Source organism: Gigantopelta aegis, chromosome 10 (genome assembly GCF_016097555.1).
Source record: "Gigantopelta aegis isolate Gae_Host chromosome 10, Gae_host_genome, whole genome shotgun sequence".
NCBI classification, from domain to species: domain Eukaryota; kingdom Metazoa; phylum Mollusca; class Gastropoda; order Neomphalida; family Peltospiridae; genus Gigantopelta; species Gigantopelta aegis.
The window spans coordinates 26,642,607-26,658,079 of NC_054708.1; the positions used below are offsets into that span (position 1 = coordinate 26,642,607).

Below are 15,473 nucleotides of genomic sequence, written 5' to 3' on the forward strand. Positions count from 1 at the left end.
ATACTTGATGCGCAGCAAACCAGTAAACAACGTTATATTACAACAGTTGTAACTTGCGACCAGTCTACAGTTTTAAAACAGTTTTAAAGAAATGTGCTCGGACCGCTTGGGATGGCTAAATTTTCTGCTGCTATTTTATCTCTAAAGGAATATATGTAGACATACTATTGGATTGGCTATAATTACCATCGATGAAGTGAAAGTAGCATAGCCACTGCAAATCGCAAAAAGGAATCCCTACAAATGAGTATTTATCTATTTCAAAGGCGTATCGCCCATTACGCACAGTACGCATGTGCGTAATTCAAAAACAAAATCCGGGAATAGGTCGAGGCTGTCTGCAATTGTTCTATAGAATAGACCTCTTAAAATTGACTCGAAAAAAGAGTTTCTAAAATGCATCTACAGGCGTCCTGAGTTTCAAAATTATCACAGGGGGAGGCCCCCTGAATCCCCTCGCTCGGGCACGCCTTTGACATACGTAATTCTAAGATAATTTCTGGCTACGCCCCTGTATTTTGTTTCAGTACTGGCGCTAATATTCAGTTCTTTTATAATATTGTTAACTTTAGCAAGCATTAAAGACATTTCTTTCTTTTTTTTGGTAAAATGTTTTCTTTTGTATTTGTTTTAACTTTATGTTTCAGCTAAAAACTATGCATTTAAAATATAATTTCAACGTAATTTTGAGGTAACCGATCAGATAACCCATGGGTCACGCAAATATAATTCACGTAACCGAACAATTGGTTACCTAGGTAAAAACCATGTGAACTGACTTCCGGTTACCTCAGATTTCGAAATATTGTCCCCCGTTGACAGTCACCATGATTGCACATATCAGTTTATAAGAAGGAATATATACAGGGTGTTCATCAAGCCCGATTACCTTTTGTATGTACACATGATACACAGTTTATAAATGGCAGATTAAAAAAAAAGGGATGTTTAACGACCACCCAGGCCATTGGTTAATTCAGCAGTTATTAAAGGGTCAAACATGTGGTCACACTGCAACTGCAACTTTCAGACTACAGAAAAAATCTGCTGCCATCACCTGACTCCTCTTTTTATTAATTACACGACTGGAGCAAAATTTGCAACAAAAAAACCATCGTAACATCATATTGAATATGGTTAGAAGGTGAATGGTTACAAATATTTGGAATCTATTTCTTGCAAAAAATTACAAACAATATGGAAGATAGGTCATGGTAAGGACAATAGAAAGTGATTTATGTATACAGTGGCGTAGCGTGGGTTGCCAGTGCCCCCTAACCAGTGGACCGTTAGCACTCCCAGAGTCCCTTTCACCAGTCCAGAATTTTGCGCCCAGGGCAACTGCCCCGGTGGCCCCTCCCACGCTATGCCACTGCATGTATACCTGTATGTTATTTATACTGTTTGTACATGTAATTATAATAACAGTTTCTCAGTTGTAAATTGTGTAAAATAAAACTTGGCTCACAAACTCACAATGAAAAAACAATTCTTATAACAACAGGCAGTTTAAAAAATATAAAAATAATTTTCTTTCATCTTTATCATTATTCATACTGCGTATTCACAAATGTTTTTGCATGAAATAAAGATACTAAATACCTGAATCCCTGTAAATGAAAAGTTTCAACATTTTCTGAATTTGGCCTGTGGTATTCCTGTAAAAGAAAGTCATGTTAATCAAATTACATTCCCGTAACATTATCCTGAAGAAAAAACCCAAAACCGAGCATATCTACATGTAATCCAGCATTCCATATTTAGCAAAATCCATTAAAAAATATAATTCCCATGACCAAACACCAGCTACAATTAAATTAACAACCTCAAATTCTGAATTAATTAGTCACTTAGCACTTCCATAAAGCATATCAGGTGTACATACAAAGTTATTACACATGAAAAGTGCTTCACAAACTTCATAAACACCCTACATTTCGACCAGTCCGAACTATTTCCGTCCATGATGACATACTGGTAGTAGTAAAATCAGCTGAATGATCAACATTGTTGAATGCTGCCAAGTAACCATGACTAAACACATCTACTGTGATTTCCTAGCTGTCATTTTCCTCTGTCTGCTCCTGCAACAGAGAAAACATAAAAACTATTTAAAAAACTGGAGAGAAAAAAAAAAACTGTATCAGAGACTAAAGCACAACAGAAAGGATATACAGGGCTTCTAGATTATGATAGTCCCACTCCCATGGCTGGTGATATTCAGTGTTGGGCTAGTAAATAAATACTATAACTAGTCTGACGGCTAGTGGAAAAAACCACCTTGTCAAATGCTGCATTTTGTAAATATGAATAACCTGCCCGCTCTTCCCACCCCCAATCTAAGGGTTTTTAAGCTCTATCTCTCTCTTTATATGACATATCTGATTATTACTACATGTATTAGTAAAAACGTATTTATTTAAAGTAGGGCTAGTGAATTTTTAATCATGGCTAGTGGATTTTTATAAAATTCTAGAAGCCCTGATATAAAAATTTAATTGACAGTTCAGGCCTCAAATTTGGCAAATAAGAGGGAAAGGCCATTTGGCGTCAACCGATGGCAACTTTTTAATGGCATTACAGCCAAATGACAGGACAAGACAAAGTGTATTAATATAGCACAAAAGCACCCATTTCATGGGTTTTGTAATAAAACAACTGTCAGGAGTCGCATTGGTGTATGATGACCAATTACTAACATGCAAAATAAGGAACCGTAAGATTCTATTTAATTTTCAGTCCATTGGACCATATATGACTTGGACGCTGCACCAATTTGCCACATGGTGAAGTTTGTTTTGTTTAACAACACCACTAGAGCACACTGATATATTAATCATTGGCTATTGGATGTCAAACATTTGGTTATTCTGACTCGTAGTCAGTAGAGGAAACCCGCTACATTTTCTTAATGCAGCAAGGGATCTTTTATATGCACTTTTCCACAGACAGGAAAGCACACACCACGGCCTTTGACCAGTTGTGGTGTTGCCACATGGCTGCCATTAAATTTGACCATGTCAACATTTGATTACTCTCATGTGAGAGGGAGGAAGGTAACCTGCTGCCACTATATAGCCTAAATACTGAAAAGCAGCAAGGCAACTTTTAAATACATTTTCCCATAGACTGGACAGTGCATATCATGGCACTGGTTGCGACAAGAAAAAACCCTCTAAAATCAACAGATCCTATGACTCATTGCACATCAAACAGGTCCTCTACTACTGAGTTAAAAAGATATTCATGTACAGAACATTTGATCATCTAGCAACAGCAATTTTGAAGAAATAATAACAAAGTAAATATCCAATAATGATAAAAATGCCAATGCAAATCAATACTGCAACAGCCTTTTGCCATTAAACTACTGATCGCTGTCATGAATTTCGAGGAATGCCTGTTTTTAACGACTATGGTTGGCATTTATTATCAATTAATTTTAAAGCTGTCTATGCCCTATCTTATAACAATGTTTTCTAAAGCAAGGATTTTCATTTACCTTGCTTCTGTTCTCGATGAAGTATACTCAAACCACAGCACATGAGGTATCAAAGTTGAATCACGCACCATAAAAAATTCTCCTAAATGACTGAAAAAGAAATGGAAGTGCTTGCTTCATACACAATTTTTTACAACCTACAAATAATTGTAATAGTTTATTAAAAACCCACTCTTTACAGGCTTGTTAACTTTTACAACACATCATTAGCCAATTAACAAATCATACAGATTGTATAGTTTAAAGATACAAAAAGTCTGTTTTTGTTTAACACCACCACTAGAGCACATCGATTTATTAATCATCAGTTATTGGATGTCAAACATTTTGTAATTGTGAGACATAGACTTCAGAGATCTTTCATATCCACTTTCCCACACGCTGGACAGTACATACCACAGCCTTTGATATACCAGTCATGGGGTATTGGTTAGGATGGGGAAACCCAATCAGTAAATGGGTCCACCAAGGTGTTTTGATCCTACGACTGAAGCACCTCAGGTAAACACTCTACCAACTGAGCTGGATCCCACCCCTTTAAAGGTACCTGTATATTGGAAATAACTGGTTATTGTCTTAAGATATCGGCTTTAGCTTGCGAAGGTTAGAATGGCAAATGCAGTGGGGCTCTGCCGAGCTGCATTCGCCATTTGATTTGAGCAGGATAAAGCCAATATGTTAAGACAGTAACCAGTTATTTCTTTTACCCTGCAATCCTACAAGAATAGTTTTTTTATTCCATTTTTGTGCATACAAATCAAGAATCGTCAATCTAGCAATGCTTTTGCCATATGTCATACAAGATACATGACATCATTCTTTGTACATTCTGCAACATTTAAAAAGCATACATAAACTCTAATTGATAAATAAATATACAAGTTTTGTACTGTTATCACAAAACTAAGTTATTTGTATTTACTGTACTTAAACAAATAATTTAAAGAGTATGTTTTTTTTAAATCTAGTCTGAAATACTCAAGTCGAGTCGGGCTTGTCATTTGACCTATATTTTTGGTCAGTGACCAAAAATATAGAGATTTATCTTATCATAAAATCTTGCCAATGTATACAGTATTTGTGAGATAAATCTGCTTTTCTTACAACAGTGCATAATCATCAACAAACTAATCTGGTACTCCCAAAAACATATTTATCCAAATTCAGAGGGATATGTACAGCCCCTCATCAAGGGATGCAAATGCATAAATGAAATCCCAACATATAACAAATGTCTGATCAAGTTAGCAAAATACAACAAGAAGATAGTAAACAAAGGCAAAATATTTTCAAATTTGATATGATCAAGTGTTTTTAGGGTAAAAAACAAATATGTACATGTATATTATATATCAAATTTGAAACAAAATGAAAAGTAAAAATAAGACAATGCTCTGAAGTAAGACTTAAGCAAAGCCGTATACACAATATTATTTATAATAGTTAGGTGAGCAGTGATTCCTTTCCCATAAAAAAGATTTTTTAGGAATTTAAATACATGTAGCTCCCAATACCTACACCCATTTTAGTGAGAAAATAAGGGACGTCATGTCAGGTGCCCTTGTTATGAGCTGCACGTCTTAGAAGGGGGGGGGGGGGGGGGGGGGGGAGCAAGATGTAGCCCAGTGGTCAAGGAAGGAATTGTTTTATTTAACGACGCACTCAACACATTTTATTTACGGTTATATGGCGTCGGACATATGGTTAAGGACCACACAGATATTGAGAGAGGAAACCCACTGTCGCCACTTCATGGGCTATTTAAGATTAGCAGCAAGGGATTTTTTATATGCACCATCCCACAGACAGAATAACACATACTACGGCCGTTGATACATCAGTCATGGTGCACTGGCTGGAGCGAGAAATAGCCAGTGAGCCCACCGACGGGGATCGATCCCAGACCGACCATGCATCAAGCGAACGCTTTACCACTGGACTACGTCCCATCCCCCCCAGTGGTCATGTGCTCACTTGATGTGCAGTCTGTCTGGGGTCGATCCCCGTCGGTGGGCCCCATTAGGCTAAGCTATTTCTCATTCAGCCAGTGCACCATGACTGGTATAGCAAAGGCTGTGGTATGTACTACCCTGTCTGTGGAATGGTGCATATAAAAGATCCCTTGCTACTAATGGAAAAATGTAGCAGGTTTCCTCTCTAAGACTATACGTCAAAATTACCACACGTTTGACATCCAATATCCGATGATTAATTAATGATCAATGTGCTCTCGTGGTGTTATTAAAGAAATATTTCTTAGAAGAATTCGTGATCTGTCCCTGGTACACAGATATGTAGAGAATTTAGCATGACCCACAATAAACAATAATAAATATCTAATTTTAATTTATTTATTAAGAACAAGAACAAGATGAATGTAAAGTCTTTATACTCACCATGAAGCTATATGAGGGAAGAGTGGAGTAAGCAAAAGCTGTACTACACCGAACCAGCACACCCCTAGAACAAACCCTGATGCAGCTCCCCAAAATACCTGACTAATGGTGTGGTAGCCTAGGTATATTCTGAAATCAGACGGACACAACAAGCAAATTAACAAACTATAGAGTCAGTCTTAAACATGCTATACAATAAGCTTGAGTTGAAAGTATAGAACCTGTTATTGCTTACATCTGTATTAACAATTATACTCAAGCCACGTAAAGCAATGTGGCAATTAGTTTTCATGGAATAAACTCTTTAAAAATAATAATATATATATATTGCTTAAATTGAAGTGTCTTCTAGTGAAAAGTAAATACTAGAATATAGCACCACAAATTGTGCACTGTTCAATTTCAACTGTATACATTTACCTATTTTTACTTCGTGCAAGTTTATTAATATTTTTTCAAGAAGTACAACATTAATGGAACCCCGTATCAGATATAAGTAATGATTTCTCGTTGATAATTAAACCACAAATTCTGCAGAATTATATGGCTGTCCTACCAGAAACAACAATGCAACAATAAATTAAGTTTTTGTTGACCTAGGACATATTGTTTTGAGAAACTGATCTCCACTCAAAACGTAAAACTTTAATGCAAAAGTTGACACCGACACCACCATTGTAAAAGTAAATACTTTGCCCTCTTACTTTGTAAAGGAGAGACAAAACTTGTTTTGACATGCTCACCTGCTATAACATACAATAATTGAAATGATAAAACTTCCTAAACTGACTGCATACTTCCACAAATCATCTACCCATGTATAATTTGTATAAACTCTGAAATACAAAGAGAATATTTTTCATTAAACTAAGCATGCCATTTGTATTTTCATATTATATAACTATAAGAGATTTAATATGGAACAACTAATTTCACAAGAAATTACACTTATTAATACTACAATAAAAACATTAAGATCCAAAGTTACGAAGCCTGTTTTTCTTAAAAACAAGTGTAAATGTATGTAGTTTCATGATAGTACGAGAAAAACAGGTATCTTAAATTCAACCCTACATTACTTACATATTTCATGCAAACCATTATTCTGTTCATATATTGGTTATAAAACTTTAAACTTATGACAATTGCCAATCAGTTATGTGGTGAAGCATTACATTCTAGAATTAAAAGCTGTAATTTTCAGAATCACCAGAACTTTATTTGTGTATTCCAAAAATTTAAATACTGAGTTTTGGTCACCTGATGCACAGAACACGAGTTGTCAAATTAAAAATACAGTGGAACTCCTCTAAACCGGACACCCTCTGGACCAAGTAAAACGTCCGGTTTTAAGAGGTATCCGGTTTAGAGGTTCTCTTCTGCACATATATTTAAAAAGGGATGCTGAAAAGAGTCCGGTTTTGAGGAAATTCCGGTTTACAGAAGGTCCGGTTTACAGAGGGTCCAGTTTTGAGGGAATTTCGGTTTACAAAGGGTCCGGTTTTGAGAGGTTTCACTGTACTACCTCACTGCAAAATCAGGTTTAAAAAAAAAAATGCATTTTAAATGTTAAAGGGACACACCCTAGTTACGTTTATTTGTTAACCATTACGGCGTTGTTTTTCGCTATTAAACCCCATTTTTCACATATAAAATTGCACTTTACTTACATTTTATTATTTAGAATACACATTTCCATTCACCTGAAGTGCTTTTTGGTAATCCTGATGTTTGTAAAACCACGAAATGCATTTTTTGCCAAAACGTGTTGTCGAGAAAAAACCGTTAAGCAAGCGAGGTCCAATCTATTTTTAATGTCACAGACGTTGGTATATCACGTGACCGTTATCGTTTTGGTTCGGTTTGTTTTCTCGTGCACGGTTCGCACAATCAACATCCGATTTGTTGTTGTTAATTTGTGAGATTTTTCTTCACAGTTCGTGAACATTTTCAGTAACAATAAAGTTCAGACAAGTAAGTGTCTCAATACAAAACGTTACAAACCCTTAAAACCAATAATTTTGCTAAGTCTTACGATATCTGGAGAGGGGATACAACCAGGACAGAACAGTTGGAACATGTCCAGGAGAGGTGAAACGAACGCACCCCAAGTCTGTGAAATTTGTCGTGACGTAGGCATTGTTGTGCTTCTACCGGTGACATCAGAATACTAACTTTCAAAATTATTTAAAGCAATTGGGACATGGGGATTCCCATGGTATTTATCGATATAAAACCTGCTTTTTCACTCCATTTCATAAAAACGTGATCTAAGTGTGTTACAGGTTTGTAGATTAACCAAATTATAATTTATTTTCGCTGGATGGAACTAGGGTGTGCGGCTTTAATGAAAATGCAGTATATAACCATTGTACATGACATTGTGTGTTTGGATATATGACTCACCAGTTACATAAATGTACTTTATATAACTGAACATAAAGAATAAAAAAAATAAAAAATTAAATGTTTTATTTAACAACGCACTCAACACATTTTATTTACGGTTAAATATGGTGTCAGACATATGGTTAAGGACCACACAGATATTGAGAGAGGAAACCCGCTGTCGCCTAGCAGCAAGGGATCTTTTATATGCACCATCCCACAAAAAGGATAGTACATACCACGGCCTTTGTTACACCAGTTGTGGAACACTGGCTGAAACAAGAAATAGTCCAATGGGTCCACCGACAGGGATCGATCCTGGACCGACCGCGCACCAAGCAAATGATTTACCACTGGGCTAAGTCCCACCCCATAAAGAATAACACCTCTAGCCCATCGGAATAATATTTGGAGTGGGGGCACAACCTCAAGTAGGGGGGTTAGTCTCTAATGGGGTGGCTCAAGCCACATTTTAATCTATATTTATATAGAATATGACAAAAAAAACCTGTACATTTTCATGAGTGGGGGACAGTATCCCCTCCCAAATGGCTTACACCTACCTTAGCCACTATATTAGTCACAAAGAATTAGCTAATTAAACAAACAAAACAATATATCCAATATATCTCAAAAATATTTAAATAACATTATCTCATTAATATAATAAATGGTGCAACTTACCTTATAAAAAGGAAAAATGTTAGATAAATGGAAAAGAACCACATAAACTGTGCATGACTTGATGGCATTCCGTATTCTGTATATAAAACTCTCTCTGAAACACAACAAAAAATTAAATATGTTAGTACACTGTGCAAGAAAACATGCACAAATATTCAGAAATATTCTACAGGGTATTAAAACATACACACACGGTTATTGAAAAAAAAAAATTCATCAAAGAACAAGACATTTTCAGTCTTCACCATGAGCAAAAACAAGGTGAGCTAAAGATCACTCTCCTAAAATGGTGTTAGTCATGCAATCACTGGGCCAACAAAAGGCAATCATGTCTATGACCTACCGCCAGAACCTCATGTCTGGACAGCATATACCACAACTTTTGATAAACCATTGGGGGGAGGGAGAAACGACGACGACTGGTTAGGACAGAATAAAAATGACAGGGCCAACTAAAGGCAATCATGTCTAGTATGACCTACTGTCTGAACCTCGAACTTATGTGTAACCACACACACGAAGGAGATTAACTAACTGTCTGAACCTCAGCCTTATGTGTAACCACACACACGAAGGAGATTAACTAACTAACTGTCTGAACCTCAGCCTTATGTGTAAACACACACACGAAGGAGATTAACTAACTAACTGTCTGAACCTCAGCCTTATGTGTAACCGCACACGAAGGAGATTAACTAACTAACTGTCTGAACCTCAGCCTTATGTGTAACCACACACACGAAGGAGATTAACTAACTGTCTGAACCTCAGCCTTATGTGTGACCACCCACACAAAGGAGATTAACTAACTAACTGTCTGAACCTCAGCCTTATGTGTAACCACACACACGAAGGAGATTAACTAACTGTCTGAACCTCAGCCTTATGTGTGACCACCCACACAAAGGAGATTAACTAACTAACTGTCTGAACCTCAGCCTTATGTGTAACCACACACACGAAGGAGATTAACTAACTAACTGTCTGAACCTCAGCCTTATGTGTAACCACACACACGAAGGAGATTAACTAACTAACTGTCTGAACCTCAGGTGAGCACATGCCATCTCATCACACACCTCCCACCCATTAGGAAGTAAAATACAGCCTGCGGTTATGTTTTCAAAATAGCAGGCCAACAGAAATATGGCCTGCTAAAAACAACATATGGCCTGCTGGAAATATGACAGTATGTGGTTTGGGATAGTGTGGAAAATTAGGACCTCTGAGATGTATTTTAGAGCATTATGGAATGAAAAATATAACACAATCTTGAGCTAAATAGCAGATGAGTTAATCGTATGTAAACCTGTCTTCTAAAAAATGACCTGCATTTTTAAAAACTTTTTATAACACATGCTAGGTCTAAAAAATGGACTGCTTTTCGCAGGGTGCTAGTTCGAGCCCTGGGTCCACAGTTAATGTAGATAGAAATCGGTATATTGGTCTTAATTTGTAATTACACTTCTTCACTTAGATGTGCACTAATTTTGATTTAAGAGCCATTTCTGGAAAATGAACTCAGTACCTCTCAGCTTTAAACCTGATCGGTTAATCACTTAGTCATTGAGACTGTTATATCACACTGATCTGCATGTTTACTACATGATACAAAGTCTGTGCATTCATGACTCTATGTCCCAGGTCAGACCACTGGCTATCCAGAGACTGGACATGGAACAGACATGCTCGAAACTCTAGTGGTATATGAGCATGTTAAAATATATTGGATTGGATTGGCATTCATAACTGCTTACCTGTAATTGGCCTCTGCTCTCTGATCACATGCTTTAGCACCCAGTTAACGGCTTCATCCAGAAGCAGACCGGTTAAAAAACACATCTGAAACAACAGAATCATCAACTCCTTCAGCATATCATATCCACAAGCAAAGCAATATATGTTTAAAGACACCTTTGATAATTTTGAATTTGGTCAACTCTGAAGATAATGCCAGGGTTTTATCACCTTTGTTTCTAGACTGATAATCGACAACATTCCTCACCATTCCCCAAAGGCTATGCCAATTTGAGACTGAAAAGTTCCCAATCTGAATGTAGATAATTCCTTTTTTAATATTATTATATAAATATATATATTTCAAAAACAATACATATCACTTGACAAACACCAAGTATATGTAAAGTATTACTCTTAAATTCTACTTAGCTTAATAGGATATATTTTTTAAATGAAATTGTAAATTCCTTTGTTTGTTGTAAAACAAGTCAAACCCATGGGCATCAAGTCAAATTTTGGAAATAAAACCAATAAAACCAATGAAATAAATACAATGACAAATTAATATATTACTGTCCACCACCAGCACCCCAAAAAAACTACCCACCCTCAAACCTTGATGGTATCTTCTGATACCTATGTTGGTACCGAGTATGCAAAAAGTTAAAGAATTGTTTTATTTAACAACATCACCAGAGCACAATAATTTGTCAATAATAGGCTATTGGATGTCAAACATTTGGTAATTTTGACATATAGTCTTAGAGTAAAAGTAAAGTTTGTTTTATTTAACGACGCCGCTGGAGCACATTGATTTTTTATCTTACCATCGGCTATTGGACGTCAAACATATGGTCATTCTGACACTGTTTTTAGAGGAAACCCGCTGTCGCCACATAGGCTACTCTTTTTACGACAGGCAGCAAGGGATCTTTTATTTGCGCTTCCCACAGGCAGGATAGCACAAACCATGGCCTTTGTTGAACCAGTTATGGATCACTGGTCGGTGCAAGTGGTTTACACCTACCCATTGAGCCTTGCGGAGCACTCACTCAGGGTTTGGAGTCGGTATCTGGATTAAAAATCCCATGCCTCGACTGGGATCCAAACCCAGTTACCTACCAGCCTGTAGACCGATGACCTGGCACGACACCACCGAGGCCGGTCTATAGTCTTAGAGAGAAAACTCACTACATATGACAGCAAGGGATATTTTATATGTACCATCCCACAGACAAGATAGCACATACCATTGCCTTTGATATACCAGTAGTGGTGCATTGGCTGGAACGAGAAATAGCCAAATGAGCCCACCGATGGGCATCGATCCTAGACTGACTGTGCATTAGGCAAGTGCTTTACTACTGGGCTAGGTTCCCTATCCCCACCCCGCCCCTTGGTGGTATCCAATACATGGTTACAGGTTGGGGCAGGACAAAACTGGCTTGAGACTAATTGTACAGCAGGTGAGTAAGTACTCTATCACTAAGCTACATCCAATATCAGATATATGCACAGGTCATAATCTTTATCTTTTCGTGAATTATTTCCACAGTTATTCTAGACAATGGAACACTGCTACAGTCTGTCTAACAATGACCTAAATCATGCTATCGGTGAGTTCAAGGCTCTGAATCTAACAGGGCCTCGAATACAATTAACAACGGAAAGGAAACGACTATTTGTTTAATTACACCTCAGCTGATTCTAAAAATTAAAAGATGGCTGTTTGGAGTCTAAATGCAGGGTTTCTAGAATTTTTATGAAATCCACTAGCCATGGGATCAATTATTTTTAATTTATACTAGCCATGATTAAAAATTCACTAGCCTAGACTTTACCTTAAGTTAATACAATTTTACTGGTAGTAATAATGTCACCTAAAGAGTGAGATGGAGCTTCAAAACACTACAATCGGGGGGTGGGGGTGGGGGCAGGATATTCATATTTACAAAATATACTTAAATATAGCATTTGACAACTTTTTTCTCTCTAGCTGTTGGGCATGGCAATCGTAGTTAAGTACTAGCCTAACATTGAATATAACTAGCCATGGGAGTGGGGCTACCATAATCTAGGTTGAGAGAGGAAACTATATGCACCTGCTGCCACACAGACTACTCTTTCAGAAAAGCATCAAGGGTTCCTTGGGAGTGTAATCTAGAGGGGTTTCACAGTACATGTGTACATGTGTTTGATCCATTTTTGGAGCACTAGTCATAATGGAAAAATAACTCTTTTTTTTCATTTCAACTTATTGTAGTGCTTATATCCAATCAAGGTTCAAGCACGCTGTCCTGGGCACACACCTCAGCTATTTGGGATGTCTGTCCAGTACAGTGGGTTAGTTGTTAGAGGTTAGTGAGAGAGAAGAGGATGTAGTGGCCTTACACCTACCCACTGAGTCTTTTAGAACTTGCTCTGCGTTGGAGCTGGTACCGGGCTGCAAACCCTGTACCTACCAGCCTGTAGCCTGAGGTGGAAAAATAACAATTTTCAGCTCATTAAGAGGGTTAACTCTGCAGGCCATCCAACTAAAGGCAACTGAACAATACCCCATGATACTGTACATAATGAACATCACTTACTGTGTGTAGATCTCGTCTGAAGATGATCAAGGTAATAAATGCGACAATAATACAAAATGGCAGCAGACTGAACCATGCTAGGCCTTGTCCAATTAGGTCACCTGAAAAATCAAAACATAAACTTATAATTTATGCAGATTAATTTTCTTTTTAACAAAAAAAAGTGAATGAGACTTCTGTTTTAAATATATATGTTTTTAGGCTAAGACATGTCTGTAAATAATGTATGTAGCTCCATTATAAATCATACAACGTATTGCAGGCCTATGTCTTTAAGGATTGTGATTAGATACATGCTTTATATAATTCAATATATGCAAAACAATGCTCAGTGTTTCCTCTATCCAACAACAATTACTGTAAACCAGTGACAAAATACGAGCCTATAAATTCTGCACTGCTCACGCCCAACCTCATTGGTTACATTTATATGCATAAATTAATTATTTTCATTGCAACTATTCAATGCAGATAACTGTTTGCAAAATTTATATTAATTCTGTAGTGGACTAGATAACAATGTTCAAGCAACTGAGGAAAAATATTATGATTGATACTGGTATTTTAAGACAGATAAATCTTCCCTAACAAGCTGACAACAGTGGTTCAAATCCCATCAAAGCTGGCTCACACATTCATTCATCTTTCTCTGCCTACCATTCTCATTATCTCAAAAAAGAACTTTTCCTTTTAAGCAGGCCTCTGAGAATTGAAAATCTGTGTGACCAATTTATCGGTTACGCAGATATAAATCCAGGTAACCCATTTCCTTGTTGCATAACTCGTTATATCCAAATAAATGGTGCTCCAAATCTGACGCAAACAAATAATAGGTTACGCACATTAGATTTGCACGAGCAACGCACGAACAAAACAATCACTCAGAGGCCTAATTAAGTAGGTACTGGTACTCTGCTTGTGACCGATAGCTAATTTTATATTTAATTCTTTAAAAATCAGACAAGGGGCGGGATGTAGCCCAGTGGTACGGTGCTCACTCGATGTGTGAGATCGATTGCCATCAGTGGGCCCACTGGGCTATTTCTCGTTCCAGCCACTGTACCACGACTGGTATATCAAAGGCTGTGGTATGTACTACCCTGTCTGTGGGATGGTGCATATAAAAGATAACTTGCTGCTAATAGAAAAAGAGCAGCCCGTGAAGAGACGACAGTGGGTTTCCTCTCTCAATATATGTGGTCGTTAACCATATGTCTGACGCCACATAACGGTAACCGTAAATAAAATGTGTTGAGTGCGTCGTTAAATTATAAATAAAACACTTCTTTCTTTTTCTAAATCAGACAATCATATATTTCAGCCAGTGATGAACCATCATTTGCAGCCTACATTGTCTCAAAGATGGCTGGTTACTGATTTTGGCTCAACAGTCTGTCTATCATTAACCAACACTGGTGTGACAGTAAATTAATGACTGTGGCCATTCAAAGTGGCAGGCATTGATTTTCAGCACCAACAAACCAACACTAAAACTAAATTTTACAATATATACCACGCCCAGTAAATATATCTCCCTATTTTTCTCTCAAACAACCTCTTTAAATCTTTGAATCGTTTGATAGCTTAATTAAAACACTTGACCGGTTTTGATAATTTTGTCATGCAATGATGCATGATTCACTGTCACAATAATTTATTTCAAATTGATTTAACTCTGAACCTGAGGGGTGGATTGTATACTGTTACAAACAGTGCTAACAATTCCTGGTGCTAAATGTTAAAGAGATGAGAATAATCTTTAAAGTTAGGCCTGTATCATCAAATACTGAAATAGACTTACAATCATCTGAACAGTCTCTCTGGATTCAGTGAAGTGTTGTCAAATTATGAGGCGGGATTTACAGAACAATAAACGAATGGGCATTAACCTGAACGCTAGACATCAAACATTTGCACAAATCCTTATCTTACCCTTAGGATACTCAACGTGCGTGAGAGAAACTGCTACCCACTGCTTTACTACATCGTCATGACCAGGCGGAACCACATCATCACCGGCCATCATCAACAAAACAGACAACTTTGGACTTTTGTACTGAGCATGCGCTTAGCCGCAATTAGGATACCCGGGTCAGGGGTCATCGCCTCCCCCGCAAACTAAAGCACCATCTGTTAAAAATGTATCTAGATATAAATGCCTTTATTTTATGTATA

At 37.2% G+C, this 15,473-nt stretch overlaps 1 protein-coding gene across 1 annotated transcript; it reads right to left on the minus strand.

Annotated features, from left to right (window-relative positions):
* Positions 1 to 724: 724 nt before the first annotated feature.
* On the minus strand, positions 725 to 15,431 carry LOC121383945 (dolichyldiphosphatase 1-like). The gene is made up of 8 exons (XM_041514053.1): positions 15,231 to 15,431; positions 13,299 to 13,399; positions 10,728 to 10,812; positions 8,971 to 9,064; positions 6,642 to 6,734; positions 5,899 to 6,027; positions 3,503 to 3,592; positions 725 to 2,084 (listed from the first exon to the last, which is right to left on the minus strand). Exons 1-8 carry the CDS (start codon positions 15,322 to 15,324, stop codon positions 2,045 to 2,047), a joined length of 726 nt encoding a protein of 241 aa, XP_041369987.1. The 5' UTR covers positions 15,325 to 15,431; the 3' UTR covers positions 725 to 2,044.
* Between the last annotated feature and the right edge of the window lie 42 nt (positions 15,432 to 15,473).